This window comes from Bos indicus, chromosome 13 (assembly GCF_029378745.1).
Source record: "Bos indicus isolate NIAB-ARS_2022 breed Sahiwal x Tharparkar chromosome 13, NIAB-ARS_B.indTharparkar_mat_pri_1.0, whole genome shotgun sequence".
In the NCBI taxonomy this organism is placed as follows: domain Eukaryota; kingdom Metazoa; phylum Chordata; class Mammalia; order Artiodactyla; family Bovidae; genus Bos; species Bos indicus.
In genome coordinates, this window is record NC_091772.1 from 27,850,495 (window position 1) to 27,872,255 (window position 21,761).

Genomic DNA, 21,761 nt, shown 5'->3' on the forward strand with positions numbered 1-21,761 from the left:
AATGCATACATTGCTTTTTTAATGGCTTTCAGTTCAGTTCAGTCGCTCAATCGTGTCTGACTCTTTGCAACCCTTGAACCGCAGCACACCAGGCCGCCCTGTCCATCCCAACTCCCAGAGTTTATCCAAACTCATGTCTATTGAGTCGGTGATGCCATCCAACCATCTCATCCTCTGTCATCCCTTTCTCCTCCTGCCCCCAATCCCTCCCAGCATCAGGGTCTTTTCAAATGAGTCAGCTCTTCACATCAGATGGCCAAAGTATTGGAGTTTCAGCTTCAACATCAGTTCTTCCAGTGAACACCCAGAACAGATCTCCTTTAGGATGGACTGGTTGGATCTCCTTGCAGTCCAAGGGACTCTCAAGGGTCTTCTCCAACACCACAGTTCAAAAGCATCAATTCTTCGGTGCTCAGCTTTCTTCACAGTCCAACTCTCACATTCATACATGACTACTGGAAAAACCATAGCCTTGACTATGCGGAACTTTGTTGGCAAAGTAATATCTCTGCTTTTCAATATGCTATCTAGGTTGGTCACAACTTTCCTTCCAAGGAGTAAGCGTCTTTTAATTTCATGGCTGCTATCACTATCTGCAGTGATTTTGGAGCCCCCCAAAAAATAAAGTCTGACACTGTTTCCACTGTTTCCCCATATATTTGCCATGAAGTGATGGGCCTGGATCCCATGATCTTAGTTTTCTGAATGTTGAGTTTTAAGCCAACTTTTTCACTCTCCTCTTTCACTTTCATCAAGAGGGTCTTTAGTTCCTCTTCACTTTCTTCCATAAGGGTGGTGTCATCTGCATATCTGAGGTTATTGATATTTCTCCCGACAATCTTGATTCTAGCTGTGCTTCCTCCAGCCCAGCGTTCCTCAAGATGTACTCTGCATATAAGTTAAATAAGCTTTATTGAAATATAATTAAGATGCCATAAAATTCATCCATTTAAAGTGTACGTTTTATTTTTTTTTTTTAGAATAGTCACAGAGTTATGTAGTCTTTACCACATTATAATTTTAGAACATTTTTCCCCCAAATAAGTCCCTTATTAGCACTCATTCCTCTTTCCTCATGGTAATCTACTTTTCTGTCTCCATAGACTTACCTTTTCTGGACTCTCATACAAATCAAATCATGCAACATGTGGTCTTTTGTGACTGGCTTATTTTATTTAGCATAATGTTTTCAAAGCTCATCCATGGTGTGGCATGTGTCAATCTTCATTCCTTTTTGTTGCTGAATAATATTCCATGGTGTGACTAGACAACATTTTGTTTATCTGTTCATCATTTGATGAACATTTGGGTTGTTTCCACTTTTTTCCTATTATGAATAATATTTGCTCTCTACATTCATGCACAGTTTTATGTGTGGACATAGTTTTTTAATTTGCTGGGTACCTGGGAGTTAAATTGTTGGGTCACATGGTTACTGTCTGTCTAATATTTTAAAAAACAACCCAGCTGTTTTCCACAGTGGCTGCACCATTTTCCATTCTCACCAGCATCCACACCAACACTTGGTGTTTGACTTCTTGATTAGGGCCATCCTTGTGGACGTCAAGTGGTGTCTCATTGTGATTTTGATTCTGTTTCCCCAGTGATGGATATGCATGTTGGCCATATGTGCATCTTCTTCTTTGCCCATTAAAAAGTTTAGACTGTCTTTTAATTATTGAATGACGTGAGGTATATGATTTGTAAATACTCTCTCCCATGCTGTGAATAATCTTTTCATTTCTTTGATGGTATAATTTGTAGCACAAAATTCTTTTTTATTTTGCTCTAATCCAATTTATCTGTTTGGTTTTTGGGTCACTTCTGCTTTTGGCATTGTAGCTAAGAAACCACCGCCTAACCCACAAAGATTCACTCCTGTGTTTTCTCCTAATTGTTTTATTATAGTTTTAGCTCTTACATTTAAGTCTCTATGTTGAGAGTGCATTTTTGTGCATGGTGTAAGGTGAAGGTCCAACTTCATTCTTGTGTATGTGGATACATATTTGTCCTGACACCATTTGTTGAAAAGATAATTTTTTTCTCACTGACACCCCTGGTGTAAATCAGTTGACCATAAACAAATGTAAAGATTAATTCCTAAATGCTCAGTTTTGTTCAGTTGATCTAAGTGTCTGTCCTAATGGCGATACTACACTGTCTTAATTAGTTTAGTAGTAAAATTTGAAATTCTGAAATGTAGGTCTGCCAATTTTGTTCTTCTTTTAAAAAGATTCTTTTGGTGGGTCCCTTGTTTTTCTTATATAACTCTTAGAATAAGTTTGTTATTTTTAAGCTGGGATTTTGTTAGGGATTGCATTGAATCTGGAGATCAATTTGGGGAACATTGCCATCTTAACAATATGAAGTCTTCTGATCCATGAACATGGGTTTCTTTCCATTTCCTTAGGTCATCCTTAATTTCTTCCAATGATGTGTTATAGTTTTCAGCATATAGGTCTTGCAGTTCTTATTCAAAATTAATTCCTATGTATTCCAGTCTTTTTGGTGCTATAATACATGAAATTATTTTCTTGATTTGATTTTTGGATTTTTCATTGTTAGTGTTCAGTTGCTAGGTCATGTCCGACTCTTTGCAACCCCATGAACTGCAGCATGCCAGGTGCCTCTGTCCTTCACTATCTCCCTGAGTTTGCACAAACTCATGTCCATTGAGTCAGTGATGCCATCCAACCATCTCATCTTCAGTCACCCCCTTCTCCTCTTGCCCTCAAACTTTCCCAGCATCAGGGTCTTTTCCAAAGTATCAGCTCTGCACACCAGGTGGCCAAAGTACTAAAGCCTCAGCATCAGTCCTTCCAGTGAATATTCAGGGTTGATTTCCTTTAGGATTGACTGGTTTGGTATCCTTACTGTCCCATTGTTAGTGTAGAGAAATATAACTGATTTTTGTATATTGATCTTGTAGCCTGCAACCTTGCTGAATTCACTTATTAGCACTAATCTTTTTTTTTTAGTGAATTCCTTAGTATTTTCTTTATACAAGACCATGTCATTTGCAAAGAAATAGTATTACTTCTTCCTTACCAACCACTATTCCTTTTATTTATTTGTTTTTTGCTTCCATGATTGCCCAGTACAATGTTAAATAAAAGTAGAGATAGTAGATATCCTTGTCTTGTTCCTGATCTTGGGGGGAATGCTTTCAGTCTTTCACCACTAAATTGGTGATATTAGCTTTGTTTTTTATAGATGCTTTTGTCAAGTTGAAACACTCTTTTCTATTCCTGGTTGTAGTGTTTATCATGAAAAGGTTTTACATTTTGTTAATGCTTCTGCTGAGTCTATGAAGATGATTGTGTGTGTTTTTTTAAACCTCTATTAATGTATCATATTGATTGATTTTCTGATGTTAAACTAACTTTTCATTCCTGGATAAATCACACTTGGTCATGATATATGATCTGCTTTATATTGCTGGCTTGGATTGCTAGCCTTCTTAGTAAAGAGTTTTGCATGTGTGTTCCTAAGGGGTGTTGGTCTATAGTTTTCTTGTGATGTCTTTGTCTGGTTCTGGTATGAGAGAAATACTGACCTCATAGAATGTGACATACTCACACACACTTTGAGATAAAATTTATTTACCTTATAGAGTTGTGAAGTCAGTGAATTTCTATGTGTGAATGAACTTCTTAGAAATGCAGAGTGCTAAACCACATAAGACAAGGGGGCATAATGAAACAGTTTTAGGGTTCCAATGATTGCAACATTTAGTCATAAATAGTCCATGGTGTCGCTACGAGTCTGACACAACTGAGTGACTTCACTTTCACTTTCCACTTTCCTGAATTGGAGAAGGAAATGGCAAGCCACTTCAGTGTTCTTGCCTGGAGAATCCCAGGAACGGGGGAACCTGGTAGGCTGCCGTCTATGGGGTCACACAGAGTCTGACACAACTGAAGCGACTTAGCAGCAGCAGCAGCAGTATACTGTATATAGCATATACTAAAGTATACATAAATATAATATACATACATAATTCTCTCAGACATTATAAATGTTTCATTAATCTTAAAACTATAGCACTTTCTAACTGAAGCAGTTGAAAAAGTATAAGAAAATCTGTTCTTAAAATATGAAAAAAAGTTATTTATTCAGAATGAGGGTTATCTGAAAGAAATCAGTGTTTTTCCAATGACTTATTTGATAGTCAGTTCTTTTCAAAGGTGAAAAGGAATGATGGCTATGAATTGTAAGTCTTTACCCCATATCCTGCTGCTGCTGCTAAGTTGCTTGAGTCATGTCCAACTCTGTGCAACCCCATAGATGGCAGCCCACCAGGCTCCCCCATCCGTGGGATTCTCCAGGCAAGAACACTGGAGTGGCTTGCCATTTCCTTCTCCAATGCATGAGAGTGAAAAGTGAAAATGAAGTCACTCAGTCGTGTCCGACTTTTAGCGATCCCATGGACTGCAGCCCACCAGGCTCCTCCGTCCATGGGATTTTCCAGGCAAGAGTAGTGGAGTGGGGTGCCATTGCCTTCTCCATCTTACTCACTAAATATCTTTAAATATCTCCACTAACTTACTAAGAAAGAATATATGGGGAGGCTATTTTCTGAAATCTGCGTATGTGAAAATCTCTCTTTCTACCTTTTTACTTAACAGATAGTTTTGCTAGATACAGAATTCTCTTGATATATTGGATATAATTTTCCCACCAAATTTTGAAAGCATTAGTACTTGATTGTCTTCTGGCTCCTGGTGTTGAGGCTGAGAAATTCATTGCTATTTTGATTCTTGATCTTTTGGCATAAAACTTCTTTTGTTTGTCCTCTCCCCCAAAGGTTCTTTGCTCCATCCCAAGTTTTCTGACATCTCACGTGTGCTTTGGTCAGGGGCCTGTTTTCATCCATTTGTTCTGGACACTCTTGGCCTCATTCATTCTTCAGTTCTTGAAAAATGATCTTGACTTAATTACCCTCAGTTTTCTCTATTCTCTCATTCTAGCAATGACTATTACTTTGAACTGGACTCCTGAACCAGTCCTCTCATTTTCTTAACTTGGTGTTCCTCTTTGCCATTTGTCTCTCTTTCCTTATCTCTTTCTTCCTCCCTCTGCCTCCTCACCCTTCACTCTTGCTTTCTTTTTCTGCTTTCTGACACATCTGACCAACTTTCATCTTCTGTTTTTTGCTGGGCAGGGGTGGAGGGAGGGTGCAGTTCCTTTGGATGTTCTTCTTCCATTCTTTCAAAGTCATTTTAGTGGCATTCAGGGTGGGAGAAAAATTACATGCATACATTTAATCTACCATCTTTAATCACAGGTTTCTTTTTATTCCATTTGTATTGAGATGGTTTTCATATGACTTTGATTCAGTATCAGAATGTTGCTATATTTGTTTTAGGACCTCATAAACTTAGATGGATCTTCTTATAACAAGTATAAGGATTCCCTCTCTGCTGAATCCTTATAAAGAGGCACCCACTCTCATGTAGCACACGTGCATACACGCACAAAAATACAAATTAAAAAAACAGTTCTGTGCATTACAGTGATGTGGAAAAGGCAGTGTCTTTCAGTGTTCAAGATAAAGTATACCCATCTTATACCTCCATGTGCATTCATCCCTTAAATCGGTTCCAGCCAGTATCTGGTTGAAAGCAAAACCACAGCTAATACAGTGCATATGAAGAGATTTTGAAAACGTTCATCCTTTATCCAAATTTTAGACAATGTTCTTTTTAATGCGTCTGCAATTGTATTCCTCTGGAAGCCAAAGAAAAAGTAACTTTTCTATATTCTGTAATTTTTTAGAATTTCTGATTTTGAAAAGAAAGCCAAGGATCATTCTGAGACTGAGACCCAGACAGAGGAGCACACAGAACAAGAGAAAGAAGAGGAGAAAGACACCAAAACTGTGGGTACTCAGAGTCTAAGACTGTTACCACACTCTCAGTGGATGGAGGGTAGTGAGGGCACTGCAGCCAGGTCGTGTGCTCTGTGGCTTTAGAAATAGAGGAGAATTTGTCATGTTGAATATTTTCTATTTCTCTCCTGTTTCCTTGTCCTGATCTGAATTTCATTCACTATAAATTGCAGTGAGATGTATTCCTATCCCAGTGATTGTAGGAAATCACTCCTTTATCTCTTCCTGACTGATTTCCTCTCCAGAATTCCTAAGTGAACAGGCCCACAAATTGAGAAAGGAATTTTGTCCAATATATAATGAAATCATTTGAGGATATGATCCAGAAACTTCAGGTAGAATTGAAGGGTCTTTGTTCTCTCCCACTACTCATTTGAATATAATAGTTTGAACAAAAAAGACATTTGTTTACATACATATTTATATACACTTGTGTGACAACTCAGAAACATGCCTTGTAACCTGCGAACACAGTGCAAAGCTTAGGGAAAGGTGATGAGGGCAGGAAGTTGTAAGACCCACAGTAGCCCACTGTGGCTTTTACATGAAACACTCACTTTAGCTAACTTACTCAACAAGCCTGTATCAGATGCCTGCTGTATGCCACGCTCTGAGCTGAGTCCCCTACTTTCAAGAGAATGGAGAATATGTTAAAAACTGAGATGAAGAGACCAAAACTAATGAACAACTAATTATAAAGAAGTATTGAGACTTCCCTGGCACTGTAAAACTCATTGATAAAACTTCTAGAGCTGCCAGGAAGAAGCCAGTACAGTGAAAACAGCTGAGTAAACTAGAAACACACAACAGTCAGGGAATGTGGGCGTGAGTTGCTAGCTGGGTAAAGTAGGTTGTGCTTTGACAGCACCGTGATCTGTGATCCCCTGAAGTGTGGTCAGGGTCCATTGTGATTATGATAAAGGCATTATCACAAGAGTATCCAATCGATCAGTTAATGCTCTATGAGGAAACAGAGTTGTATCCAAAGCTTTTTTTTTTTTTTCCCATGCAAGATATTTGGGGTATTAAGTGCCAAAAGTTCAATCAGTTCACAGGCTTAGTTAGACGCCACTGGTTCACACTGTTTCCTCATAAAGAGGTTCATTTAAGTTCTAATAAGTGCATGTTTGGAATTTCCTGGATGACAGATTGGAAGTGAAGTGGAAACACTGAACCTTCAGGTGACAACCCTGTTTAAGGAGCTTCAGGAAGCTCACACGAAACTCAGTGAAGCTGAGCTAATGAAGAAGAGACTTCAAGAAAAGTAAGAATGAGAGATAATGTTTACCCCCCCCCTTCAAAAAGTGTACTGTTTAACATATTTTGTTAAAATATATTTGTATATATACAAATATACAAAAACATCGTTTTGTTACTGTGTTATTACTGAGTAAAAGAAAAAGACACCTAATTGAAATATGAATTCAGAAAACACCAATGTTCCGGTTAATATATAACCATGAAGTCCTTGGGGGAATGGACCCAGGGGACTCTGATTCTGCTTTTCGGGGGCATTTTAAGCATATATGTGGACCTGAAAAAACAGTGATTCAGATTTCCTGTGACTTATGTAAGCTGACAGCATTGATGTGAACAAACATAAAAGAAAACTACAAAGGGCAAGAAGAACCTGAATGAGATTTAGGGGGAAAAAAAACTTGATTTTCTATCAGTTATAAAGGCTAATATCTAAATTGAGAGAATTTTGCATCTGCTTGTTTCTCTTGATGTGAGGAGTTGCCCCAAATTTAGAAAAGCTAAGTTGATGTTGTTCTCTTAGATTAATTGGCAAGCATATTTCCAGCACAATATACAAATGTATGTTTCTGTGGACTTACACTGACCAAGGCTGTACAGTATTACGGACAGCATAGCAGCTGATGCAAAGGACTTTGGATAAACAGACCCAGGTTGAAATACAGATTTACCCCTTATTTGTGGTATTACCTTGGACAAGTTATTTATTTAACCTCTCTGTGCCTCAGTTTTATCATTTGTAAACTGTGTGTCATAACTCAAATTTTGTATTAAGTAAGCTAATGTTTAACATGCTTTTTGCATTAATGCCTTACACACAGCAGCCATTGGCTCATTTTGCTCTTATTACATTGAAATTCTCAGTCTGATCTTTAAAAGGACTTAAAGCACTTCCTTCTCTCCTCCTGAATCTTTATCAGAAACCATATTTTTTGTACTTAACAGAGCCTATAAACTTCTTCTATAAAAATCTGTATATTTTTATATTCAGTCATAACGGTTCAGAAATACTTCTAGTAAAAAAGCAGGAAGGATAAAATATTTAATTTTGTACTGTTAAATTTTTGAAGAATGTCATCATGAAATTCTTTGTATTTGCTACATAATCTGAGAATCTGTTTAAAAGCCACTGAGAAATGTGAAGGCACATTGTTTGTCCTCATGAAATTTTGCTCTTTCTTAGATGTCAGGCCCTTGAAAGGAAAAATTCTGCAAGCCCATCAGAACTGAATGAAAAACAAGAGCTGGTTTATAAAAACAAAAAGTTAGAGCTCCAAGTGGAAAGCATGCGATCAGAAATCAAAATGGAACAAGCTAAAACAGAAGATGAAAAGTGAGTGTGCGATGACTGGATGGCTACTTGCTGAAAGAAGATAGAAGAGCAGTTTTATGCAGTTGGAATCATTTGAGAATAAATTAAATTTATTTTTTGTCTTTTGTTTATTTGAAGGAGAATTAGTAGACTTTTCTGAAGAGATAAAATTTAAGTTTTATTTTAACAATTATGAAAATTATTTGTAGTCTATCTTGATTATTTGAAGAAAAATCATTTTCTTTGAGAGTAAGAATATGCTAGTAGGTGGTGGGATTGTAAAGGTGGAAGAGATTTTGCTACTTGAATATTCAGAAGAAAGTTGGGAGGCAAGACTAAGTTTCGATGTACTTTCCCCAAGATTTCCTTTTTAATTTCTTTTTAAATAGGTCCAGATTAGGCACTCTACAGTTGACACACAACAGGCTTCTTCAAGAATACAATAATGCACTGAAGACAATTGAGGAACTGAAAAGGAGAGAGGTACTCATCGAAAAAAAATTATTTTCATAGCCTAGTAGTGAATGGAACTATTGAACGTTTTATGTAAATATGTGAGGTAGTTGTGTTACTCCTTAACTAAGTCTGGTTTCAAAGGTTTTTTTTTTTCCTTTTATATCTTTTTTTTTTCCATTTATAATTGATTTCTTGTGTCTAAGGGTTCATAACTCCTGCCGCATATGTATAATGTGCCATGTAGTCAAAGATGGGGTGCATGCCTTATGGTCATGGAGTAAGCTGTTAGCATTTCTAATGGTGGGTGAGTTTGCAGGAAAGCCGAGTATGGGCTTCTACATGAGTAATGGATGTATAGTAAGACTGCTGCTGGGAGGTCTCACAAGGCTAGCTTGCCTCTGTCAGTGAACTTGAGACCCTGGACTTCTTGGGCTGCAACTTAACTTAGTAATAATGTCCCCAGCATGGTGTGATAGTTTAAACACCATGGATAGATACGTCAGAATGAGAGATGAGTTAATTAACCCAATTGGGGGAACCTTTCACAGTGTATATGTATATCAAATCATCACGTTTTACACTTCAAATATTTTACAATTTTGTCAGTTTTACCTGACAAAAGTGGGAATAAGTAAAGACCAGGGGAGCTTTGAATTAGAAGGGGTCTTTGAGTTTATATTCTTAGAAATATACTTTGTTTTTTGTTTAATTTTCCTAGAATATGGTTCCTCTCTAAAGATCTAGTAAATTTTTAATTTAAGCCTTCATGTTACATTTTATTAAAATAGGTTGAATTATTTCAAAACCAAGTCCAGAATAAGCTTATCTTTTTCAGTCAGAAAAAGTGGATAAGGTGGTGCTGCAGGAACTGAGTGGAAAGCTAGAACTGGCAGAGAAGGCCCTGGCTTCCAAGCAGCTCCAAATGGATGGGATGAAGCAGACCATTGCCAAGCAGGAGAAGGACCTGGAGACCATGGCTGTCCTCAGGGCTCAGGTAGGCTTCGTTCCCAAGAGTGAGCTGAGGGAAGCCAACCTTGATTATATTCTCAAACAGGAAAGTGGTGGTGCTTAAGATATATTTTTTTGATTTTACACTATTTATGCTAATATATTTTCAAAAAAACCTTTTTACTGAAGTTTATCACATGTGGAAAGCATACCACACTTCTAAGTGTACTGCTCATTGAATTTATCCATTCTATAGTTGATGGACAGCTGGATCATTCCCAGCTTGGGGCTTGGTGTTTAATGTTGCTCTGACATTCTTACGCAAGTCTCTTTATTCATCTGTGTACTCATTTCTTTTGGGTACACACCTAGGAGCAAAACTGCTTGTTCCTAGAGTAGGCAGGTTACTCAGTGTTCATTGATTATGCCAAAGAGGTTTCCAGAGTGGATCTACCTACCAGGTTTCACTCCCATCAGCAGAGAGTTCCTATTGCTCTACATCCACCTTGACCCATACTTGTATTATCAGTATTTTAATTTTTAACCATTCTGGTGGGTTTATAATGGTGTCTCATTTAATCTGCATTTCCCTGCTGGTTTGAAAGTGTACTTTTTGAAATGTTTACTGGCCTTTTAAGGATCTCCTTTTGTGAAGTGCCTGATCAGGTCTTTGCCCAGTTTTCTTCTGGTTTGCTGGCTTTTTCTTAATTTTATAGGAGTTCTTTATAGAGTCCAGATATAAGCCCTTTCCAGTGCTTTTTGCAGATTTCTTCACTCTGTGATTTGCCTTTCCACTCATGAGCATGTCTTTTGATGAACAGAATTCTTAATTTTAACGTAGTCTAGTTTATCAGTCTTTTCATTTGATTATAGTACTTCTGTGTCCTGTTTTAAAAGCTTTCATTACCTCAAGGCTATGAATATATTCTCCTGTGTTGACTTCTAAAAGATTTATGGTTTTGTCTTTTACATTAAGATACAAAAATATCTGAAGTTAGCTTTTCTATATGCAATGAAGTAAGGGTAAAGATTCATATTTTTTTTCCTACATGAATATCCATTTGGCACCATTTATTTAAAAGGTCGTCTTTTCTTAAGGACTCTGTTGCCCTCTCTGTCACATATTATGTTAATGTACCCGCAGGTCTATTTCTGGATTCTACACTGTTCCATTGGGCTGTTTGTACATTGTCGGTCTGGTACATACTGTCTCATTATAAATAATCAAATGTTTTGATGTCGGTAGAGTTAGTCTTCCTACCACCTCATTGCTTGTGTAATTAAAACCGGGATCATGCCATACATATTGTACTACTTTTTCATTCCTGACCTATCTTGGATATCTCTCCATGTTATTATTCACAGCCATATGTACTTTTTAAAACAGTTGTATGGTGTCCAAAGTGTGCATTACCCTGATATATTTAACCAGCCCTCTATTAATGGACATGTAGCTTGTACCAATATTTTTGCTTTTTATCAACAATGCTGAACTGAACATTCTGGTATGTATATCCTTGTGCATTTGTGGAATCTCTAGTAAGATACGGAAATGGAATGGTTGGGTCATTGGGTTAGATTGTTTTTAAGTTAAATAACTATTTCCAAGTTGTCTTCCAGAAGTGCTTAATCAAAATTTTTTGCTCACCAAAAGTAGCTGAAAGCCCCTATTTCCCTATATCCTTGCATTACTCTTTTAAACATTTGCCAAACTGATAAACAGATTATTTTCAATGTAACAATACCAGAAGTTTACTATTCCCTATATACATACTCATTACCTGCTGCCCATAGTGGCATAGAAGTGGTTGAATGGACTTACAGCTTTAGTTTTTCTATAGGAATAGAATTTCAACCTGAGCTCTTTTAGTTATTTTCTTTGATTGTTTGATTGGGCCTGATACTGTAGTTATAGGCTTCCCTGGTAGCGCAGCTGGTAAAGAATCCACTTGCAATGCAAGAGACCCTGGTTCAATTCCTGGGTTGGGAAGATCCGCTGGAGAAGGGATAGGCTACCCACTCCAGTATTCTGGGGTTTCCCTAGTGTCTTACCTGGTAAAGAATATACCTGCGATGTGGGAGACCTGGGTTCAATCCCTGGGTTGGGATGATCCCCTGGAAAAGGGAAGGGCTATCCTACCCTTTCCCAGTATTCTGGCCTTGAGAATTCCATGGCCTGTATAGTCCACAGGGTCACAAAGAGTCAGACATGACTGGCAACTTTCACTTTTTACAGCTTTGGTTTTATTTCTTCAGGAATAGAATTTCAACTTGAGCTTTTTCAGATATTTCCTTTGATTGGGCCTGACAAATGTTTTGATGTCTGGTAGAGTTAGTCTTTGAGAGACTTCACTTTTACTTTTCACTTTCATGCATTGGAGAAGGAAATGGCAACCCACTCCAGTGTTCTTGCCTGGAGAATCCCAGGGACGGGGGGCCTGATGGGCTGCCATCTATGGGGTCGCACAGAGTCGGACACAACTGAAGTGACTTAGCAGCAGCAGCAGCAGCAGAATTAGTCTTCCTACCACCTCATTGCTTATGTAATTAAAAGCAATGTTGGCGATATAGAGATGGACAAAACAAAGGCCTAGTTCTTACTGGCTCAAACTTAATGACTTGATGGAAATGAGATTCTAACACAGATTTATGTCTGACTCAAAAAAAGCCCATGATCTACCAATGAAAACTATAAAATGTTAGAGCACTCACAAATGGTAGGAAGTCCCTTAAAATGATCTGTTTCATACTTTTTCTGGCAACTAAAATTGTGATTAGAATATTTAAATTTTTATTAACTTTTTAAAATAATGGATAAAAAATATATCCTAGAACCACTAAATCTGAAAAGGAAAATCTAATTGAAAATATAGAAAGTTAAAAATTGGTATTAAAATAATGCTCAGTTCACTATGAAGGCATTCATTTTTACTTTATAATTTTGTAACAATGAAGAAATTACATATTATAGCATAATATTTATTTATTTAGAGGTAACAGATTATTCTCCTAATGAAGCAGCTAAAGCAACAAGCTTTTATTATCTCAGTTGCTATGGATCTGAAATCCGGGAGCAGCTTAGCTGGGTGATTCTGACTCAGGGTCTCTCATGAGGCTATACTCAGGATGGACTTGAAGATCTATTTTCAGGATGGCTCACTCACATGGTCATGGTCATTACACTGGTTTCTAGCAGGAGCATGTACCTGTTATTAATATTTGTAAGACGTGTCACAGGATGTAGCACAGCCTCTTCTACTTATCAGCAGATAGGCTGTAGAGAATCCACATTTGTCTGGGTAGTAACTTCTCTTTTTTTTTTCCCTCTAACAGATGGAGGTTTATTGTTCTGATTTTCATGCTGAAAGAGCAGCAAGAGAGAAGATTCATGAAGAAAAGGAGCAGCTGGCATTGCAGCTGGCAGTTCTACTGAAAGAAAACAATGCTTTCGAAGATGGAGGCAGGTAAATGAGGGAAAGACTTGGAGTACAGATTACCCAGGTTGTGGGAGAGGGACCCACAGTGTTTTAGCTGTTTGAGCTACAAGACTCGCTTTGAGTACACCTGGCCTGACGGTGTTCCTGACACTTGGTTTACTTTAAAAGGCTTGGCAGTATCTTGTGGGAACCTGATTGAGTTTCTGCTTCTAGATAAATTGTAAAAACATAATAATCTGGGTTCCAGTCATATCCTGTCATTGTCATAGATGAAATATTCCTAATACTTTAAGTAATTCTGTAATATGTTTTACAAGAAAGTACTGCTAAAATTACTTCTATCTTTAAAAATTTCCTTTGAGAACAAAATATAGAGGAGTAAGAAACATAAAAATACAGAGAATAAAATAACACACACCAAGGTGTGTATGTTAGTTGCTCAGTCATGTTTGACTCTTTGCAACCCCATGGACTGTAGCCCACCAGGCTCCTCTGCTGATGGAATTCTCCAGGCAGGAATACTGGAGTGGGTTGCCATTTCCTTAGGCAAGGTCCCCTGAGGGGATCTTCCTGACCCAGGGATTGAACTCAGGTCTCCTGCATTGCAGGTGGATTCTTTTTCTTTTTTTTTTTTTCAGTTTTATTTATTTTACTTTACAATAGTTTATTGGTTTTGCCATACATTGACATGAATCTGCCATGGGTGTACATGCGTTCCCCATCCTGAACCCCCCTCCCACATCCCTCCCCATCCTATCCCTCTGGGTCATCCCAGTGCACCAGCCCCGAGCGCCCTGTATCGTGCATCAAAACTGGACTGGTGATTTTTTCCACATGTGATAATTTACATGTTTCAATGCCATTCTCCTATATCATCCTGCCCTCGTCCTCTCCCACAGAGTCCAAAAAAGACTGTTCTATATATCTGTGTCTCTTTTGCTGTCTTGCATACAGGGTTATCGTTACCATCTTTCTAAATTCCATATATATGCGTTAGTACACTGTATTGGTGTTTTTCTTTCTGGCTTACTTCACTCTGTATAATAGGCTCCAGTTTCATCCACCTCATTAGAACTGATTCAAATGTATTCTTTTTAATGGCTGAGTAATAGTCCATTGTGTACATGTACAACAGCTTTCTTATCCATTCGTGGGCTGATGGACATCTAGGTTGCTTCCATGTCCTGGCTATTACAAACAGTGCTGTGATGAATACTGGGGTACTTTTGTCTCTTTCAATTCTGGTTTCCTCGGTGTGTATCCCCAGCAGTGGGATTGCTGGGTCATATGGCAGTTCTATTTCCAGTATTTTAAGGAATCTCCACACTGTTCTCCATAGTGGCTATACTAGTTTGCATTCCCACCAACAGTGTAAGAGGGTTCCCTTTTCTCCACACCCTCTCCAGCATTTACTGCTTGTAGATTTTTGGATAGCAGCCATTCTGACTGGTGTGAAATGGTACCTCACTGTGGTTTTGATTTACATTTCTCTGATAATGAGTGATGTCAAGCATCTTTTCATATGTTTGTTAGCCATCTGTATGTCCTCTTTGGAGAAATGTCTATTTAGTTCTTTGGCCCACTTTTTGATTGGGTCATTTATTCTTCTGGGATTGAGCTGCAGGAGTTGCTTGTATATTTTTGAGATTAATTCTTTGTCCATTGCTTCGTTTGCTATTATTTTCTCCCATTCTGAAGGCTGTCTTTTCACCTTGCTTATAGTTTCCTTTGTTGTGCAGAAGCTTTTAATTTTAATTAGGTCCCATTTGTTTATTTTTGCTTTTATTTCCAATATTCTGGGAGGTGGGTCATAGAGGATCCTGCTGTGGTTTATGTAGGAGGGTGTTTTGCCTATGTTCTCCTCTAGGAGTTTTATAGTTTCTGGTCTTAAATTTAGATCTTTAGTCCATTTTGAGTTTATTTTTATGTATGGTATTAGAAAGTTTTCTAGTTTCATTATTTTACAAGTGGTTGACCAGTTTTCCCAGCACCAAATGTTAAAGAGATTGTCTTTTCTCCATTGTATATTCTTGCCTCCTTTGTCAAAGATAAGGTGTCCATATGTGCGTGGATTTATCTCTGGGCTTTCTATTTTGTTCCATTGATTTATATTTCTGTCTTTGTGCCAGTACCATACTATCTTGATGACTGTGGCTTTGTAGTAGAGACTGAAGTCAGGCAGGTTGATTCCTCCAGTTCCATTCTTCTTTCTCAAGATTGCTTTGGCTATTTGAGGTTTTTTGTATTTCCATACAAATTGTGAAATTATTTGTTCTAGTTCTCTGAAAAATACTGTTGGTAGCTTGATAGAGATTGCATTGAATCTATAGATTGCTTTGGGTAGTATACTCATTTTCACTATATTGATTCTTCCGATCCATGAACACAGCAGGTGGATTCTTTACCATTTGAGCCACCAGGGAAGCCAATACTTACCCATCGAGGATTGACAGTTACTAATATTTCTTTTATTTGCTTAAAGTATATTTTATAAAAAGAAGAAAAAGAACTGTAGATGAAGTTGCAGTCTCCTTTCTCCCTACCCCTCAGTATAATCCTCTCTCCCTCTCCCACAGTGCTTGGAACTCGTGTGTAGCATCTCCAGCTGTTTTGTATTTTTGCATATATACACACCTATATAATATCTTAAAACAAGGTAATATTAATTTCTTAGAACAAGGTGCATAGGTTACAAAATTGTCACTAAAGGTATTATTCTGCAACTTGTTTTATATAGATAACTGATTTTGAACTATTTATATATATATATAACTATATATATATATATCTATAAATCTGTGTGTATATGCAGATTTAATTCATTGTTTGCTCTGTTGTGTCCTGCTTTAGAAATATGCCACTTTTTTCCAACCTATTTCCCATCGATTGACATTCTGTTTATTTCCTGATTTTTAAAAAATCATATTTACTACATTGTGTCCTAGTGCCGGAGAAGGCAATGGCACCCCACTCCAGTACTCTTGCCTGGAAAATCCCATGGACAGAGGAGCCTGGTAGGCTGCAGTCCATGGGGTCGATAGGAGTCGGATACAACTGAGCGACTTCACTTTCACTTTTCACTTTCATGCATTGGAGAAGGAAATGGCAACCCACTCCAATGTTCTTGCCAGAAGAATCCCAGGGACGGGGAAGCCTGGTGGGCTGCCGTCTATGGGGTCGCAGAGTCGGACACAACTGAAGCAACTTAGCAGCAGCAGCAGCAGTCCTAGTGCCAGTCATATTTAAAACTCAAATTACTCATAAGTTCTGGTTTCTATGAACCTTGGCTTTGTAGTTTACCTCTTTTTTCTCATACTTCTGTTGAATGCCTGCTTAATGTTGTCATATTTCAAGGTTTCACAGATAACGTTACTTTTTATCCCAGCAGGCAGACCTTGATGGAAATGCAGAGCCGTCACGGGGCGAGAGCAAGTGACGCTGACCAGCAGGCTTATCTCGTTCAAAGAGGTGAGTCACGTGTGATACCAAGTAGTAGAGGTTCCATGGGTTTGCTATCCTGTGAAGAAGTTGCTTGAAGGAAAATTTCACTACATTCTATATACACTAAAATCTCACTACATTCTATACATTCCAGGTCAAGTTACCAAAAATACAGCAAAAATCAGGCTTATTTCCAGAGTGCCCCAAACTCCATCCATTCCCTCCTGAATCCAGACCAGACTCTTCACATTGGCAGTTAACACTTGGCATAGCCAAAATTCTGAGCCTTCTCTCACTCTGTTCCCCTATGGATATTAGCCAACAGAATCACTCCCTGTTCCTTGAACTTGTCCTGAACTTATACACCTATGTGCACTTGCTTATGTGGTATCCTTCATATAAAGGCCCTTCCTTATTCATCTCTCTCTTCCTACAGTCTCTTTCCAGTGAACTCCTACCCCATCTTTAAAGTGAAAGTGAAAGTGAAGTCACTTAGTCGTGTCCGACTCTTTACGACCCCATGGACTGTAGCCTACCAGGTTCCTCCATCCATGGGATTTTCTGGGCAAGAATATCCCATCTTTAAAACCCATCTCAAATACCATCCCCATGAATCCCACAGAATGTGACCTTTCCCTCCTGAATTTCCAAAGTACTTTATTTCTGTTCCAGTACTTATCTTCTATTTTATAGTTACTTATGTGTTCTAAATATGCATGTAAGTACTCTATTAAATAAGCTCCTGCAGAGCTGATATCCTCACCCAATACCTGGTGTTATGCACATAGTAAGGTTACCATTTATTGAGAGTTTACTATGTGCTGGTGCTATGCTGATCCCTTCATGCAAATTACTTCATCTGATCCTCACAAAATTCCATCAGGTATATTGTATCACCATCTTCCAGAAGACAAGGTTCAATAACCCAGGATCACAAGGCTTCTAAGGAGCATAACTGAACATGGAGCCCAAGGTTATCTTTACTCTTTGCCACTACACAGTACTACATGTAATAAGCCTGTCATTATGTTCTATATCCAGATTTTAATTCCCTAGTGAAATTGATCATAATACTTACACAAAATATAGTGCTGTGTTTATTACATGGTTTTAATACTCCAGGAATAATGTTCTGTCATTTATAGTAAATTATGTCACTGAAAGGGAAGTATTATTCTTGAGTCTAGATAGGAAAAAACTTAATAGTCAAAAGATCAAAGACTGACATAACTAGATGAAAGGTTAATAGCAATGCCACTAAGGAGAATCAGATGTTATGTGATTTGATTACATGTTATCAAAAAGATGTTATCTAAATTTTACATAAAACTGATTCTTAATATTTTAATGCTAGATCAGTCTGAATCCCTTCCACATACCAACTGACTATTGAAAAGGAACTATCAGTGTTGTTATCAACAGCAAGGAAGCAATATAGTACGTATGCTGCTGCTAAGTCGCTTCAGTCGTGTCCAGCTCATAGCGACCCCATGGACTGCAGCCCACCAGGCTCCTCCGTCCATGAGATTTTCCAGGCAAGAGTACTGGAGTGGGTTGCCATTTCCTTCTCCAATGCATGAAAGTGAAAAGTGAAAGTGAAGTCACTCAGTTGTTTCCGACTCTTAGCGACCCCATGGACTGCAGCCCACCAGGCTCCTCCGTCCATGGGATTTTCCAGGCAAGAGTACTGGAGTGGGGTGCCATTATAGTTAACTGTTAAATTACAGCAAAATTTTTCTGAGCATCCCTTCTACCACCTGTCTCTGCCAACATGCCGCTGCCAAAGTCCTTTTACATGAAAAAATAGATTAAAGTAAATATTAGAGGTAGTGATTCAGGTTAAAAATACACATAAAAAAAAAATTCCAAAAAGGTGCATATAGTATTCATGGGGCATATGCAGAAGGAGCACAGTGTATGCTAAGTCACTTCAGTTGTGTCCCACTGTTTTCGACCCTAAGGACTGTAGCCCGCCAGGCTCCTCAATCCATGGGATATTCCAGGCAAGAATACTGGAGTGGGTTGCCATCTCCTCCTCCAAGGGATCTTCCCAACCCAAGGATTGAACCCAAGTTGGCAGGCAGGTTCTTTACCACTAGCACCACCTGGTGGTGGGGGGGTGGGGTGCGGGGGGAGATACCCAGAAGGAGCACAGGGACTGGTCTAAATTTTAGCCTTAGGCATTTTTTAGGATCAGAAGAGAAAGCTGCATCTACCCACTAGTGCACTGCCAGGCCTTTTCTCTAACCTGAATTTAAATATCCTAGGAATACCCATATATCTATAAGTGCCTCCACGATTGTCTTGGTTCAAAAAAAGGACAGTTCTTACACCTAGATTTCTCGGGAAAATTTTTCTTTCTCATAACTATATAAGGCAAATATCTATTTACACTTAGGGGAAAAAAAAAAAAAAAAAACTGACCAAACACAAAGACTTCTATTTATAATCTAAAACTCGCCACAAAATACAAATGTATTCATAATTATCCTAATAAGTTTTTGGTCATATAAGTAACAATATTCCAAACAGAGATTGTCCTAAAATTTTTGGTTTGTTTCCTAACATAGCAGCCTTAAACAGTATAACTCTTCTCAGTGTTATTTCATCATGGTTGTCTTCTGCAGCCATGTAAGTGTCTTCTCTGGCCTAGGGCACTTGGCTGAGCATGAGGGAACAGGCAAGCATAAAGCACGGTCAGATCCGTGAAAGCCTGTGGTCTAGTTAGACAGGATATGCATGTAACAAGATGAATTCATAATATAACAAGTAAAGGACAGAAATAATAGTGCTGGAAATAAGAGGAAAGGATGACACCAAAGGGCCAGGAGGCTTGAGAAAGGCCTTGGAAAGATGTGACTGTAAGCTTCACCTGGAAGCCATAACTTTTGTATGAGAATAAAAGGGCAAAGGCAGAAATGAGTGTGGTGTGTAAATAAGGAAAACTGACTAAGCTTATTTTACAGTGAAAAGCCAGGAGGTGGAGGGAACCATTAGCTGTGTGATAACAACAGCCCAAGTCTGCATCTTGAAACCTAGACAGGGTTTCAGGACAAAAAGAAAAGGGCCAACGGATGTCATAAAGTTTAAAGGGATGAATAACAGTCCCTGATAAGTGGCTAGTTGTCATCTAGAGCAGATTTTGACAAACTGCAGCCTACAGGCCAAAACTGGTCTGTCAGCTGTTTGACTAAGTAAAGTTTTATTGCAACATAGTCATACTCTCTTGTTGACATACTGTCTGGCTACTTTCTTGCAACAATGGCAGAGTTGAGTAGTTATGCCAGAAATTTATGACCTGTAAAGCCTGGAATACTTATTATCCGGCCCTTTACAGGAAAAGTTTACTGCCCCTGATCTAAAACAATGAGACCATTAGCAAGCCCACTGCTCCAGAAATCATGCCTTGTGATCACAATTTCTATTCAAAGTTGCTTCTAAAGTTTGCTGGACACAAACTATCCATAATAGTCTCCCGTGTTATTCAATTCAAATAATACGCTCAGAAGTAGATAATAATGTTAAACGTTACCTCCACTATAATCTGCAAAAACAAACATTTGGGGGGACCTGAACAAGTCTAGAGACCTGGGCAGAGGTGCTAAAAAGCTAAAAATGGTTTGCATCAGTGCAGCAAGGTCAGATCAAAGAGGTGTCCTAGGAGCCAGAAATCATTTCCTGCATGGAGTATGGTTCGCACACGTGGGACCTGCCAACAGTCAAGGCTTGTTTAAAGCATTCTTTTTTTATATATTTATTTATTTTTAATTGTTGATGTTTGTTTTACAATATTGTTTTGATTTCTGTCATACATCAAGCATTCTTTGATTTAGACTTGAACCTCAGTCCCACTCCAAAATTGAGGGAAATGACAGGACTCTTTCTTCAGTCCCTTCTCACTTCCTTTGCCTGGATAACTCTTCATTCTTAAAACTCCTCTCACATGTGGAATTGATCTCATCAGGGGAGCCTGTTTGCATCAAGCAGTCTGAGCCCTTCTCTGCCCTCCCAGGAAACCAACCATGGCGCTTCTCGCACACCCCACCCCTATCACTCACTTTTCTTGCCTGATGTCCCCATCATGTCTGTGTCCCTCTGGCCCAGCCCCAGGTGCTCAAACACAACTGCTGATTGACCCTAATTGTTGTCTCCGCTTCTGAGAAGGTACCTGCTGTTCCCGGATCCCTCTCAGCGTTCTGCTCGCTGTCTTCTCCACATTCTCTCCTTCCCTTTCGCTTACATCCTCATCTCTTTTCTTCTCTCAAATATCCTAGTTTTCACTAGAACATGTATTGTCCTGTACCTGGAACTGAAACCACATGTTTTCATATACCTAGAACCTTGAATAGAGGCTAAATCCTAATATCACAGGGAAGCAGGCACTGCTTCTGGAGATTTTTTTTCTGTGTGTATAGATTACTTCAGTTAAAGACTGAAAAACCTGTATTCCTTTCCCACGAGGTATTGATTACAAAGTTTACCTGAACATTAAAATTAACCATCTGTTATTAAAAACTGCTTGCACTATGGAAGGAATGGATTAACATTTCATTTAATGCTTCTTCCCAGGAGCCGAGGATAGAAACTGGCTGCAGCAGCAACAAAATATTCCAATTCATTCTTGCCCCAAATGTGGAGAAGTTCTGCCTGACATAGATACACTACTGATTCATGTTACGGACTGTATCATTTAAGTGTTGACCTTTTACCTCCCCCAAGCTGTTGGTAAATCTCATTTTTTTTTCCTCCAAGAGTTGTACTTTTGTGTCATTTGTTTCATGCAACTATTTTGGCTCATTATTTTTATTTTAGGAGAAAGAAAAATCATGTTCTATAAAGGACATTTTGGGGCACATTTCCTTAATTCGCAAAATAGAATCTTTAGCGTACCACTCTTCTAATAGGCTCGTTGTTTTTAATATTTAGTTGATGTGAACACTGAACTGTTCATGCAGGTAATGAGCGTGTGACATTGTGGATGGAGTAAAGGCGGTAGTAAGATTAGATTAGATTAGAACCT

General features: G+C 38.4%; 1 protein-coding gene across 5 annotated transcripts in view; it reads left to right on the forward strand.

The window, feature by feature from the left end:
- Positions 1-21,492, forward strand: part of OPTN (optineurin) — a 38,935-nt gene extending 17,443 nt beyond the window's left edge. For 4 of the 5 annotated variants that reach the window (XM_019973048.2, XM_019973050.2, XM_019973051.2 and 1 more), the window contains exons 7-14: positions 5,779-5,881; positions 7,039-7,154; positions 8,331-8,480; positions 8,849-8,942; positions 9,751-9,909; positions 13,197-13,327; positions 16,686-16,768; positions 21,311-21,492. In XM_019973048.2, coding sequence (XP_019828607.2) covers positions 5,779-5,881; positions 7,039-7,154; positions 8,331-8,480; positions 8,849-8,942; positions 9,751-9,909; positions 13,197-13,327; positions 16,686-16,768; positions 21,311-21,435 — 961 coding nt within the window. In that variant the 3' untranslated portion in view covers positions 21,436-21,492. The remainder of the gene's footprint in view (positions 1-5,778; positions 5,882-7,038; positions 7,155-8,330; positions 8,481-8,848; positions 8,943-9,750; positions 9,910-13,196; positions 13,328-16,685; positions 16,769-21,310) is intronic. The other variant, XM_019973052.2, reaches the window with a different exon arrangement.
- Positions 21,493-21,761: the final 269 nt, after the last annotated feature.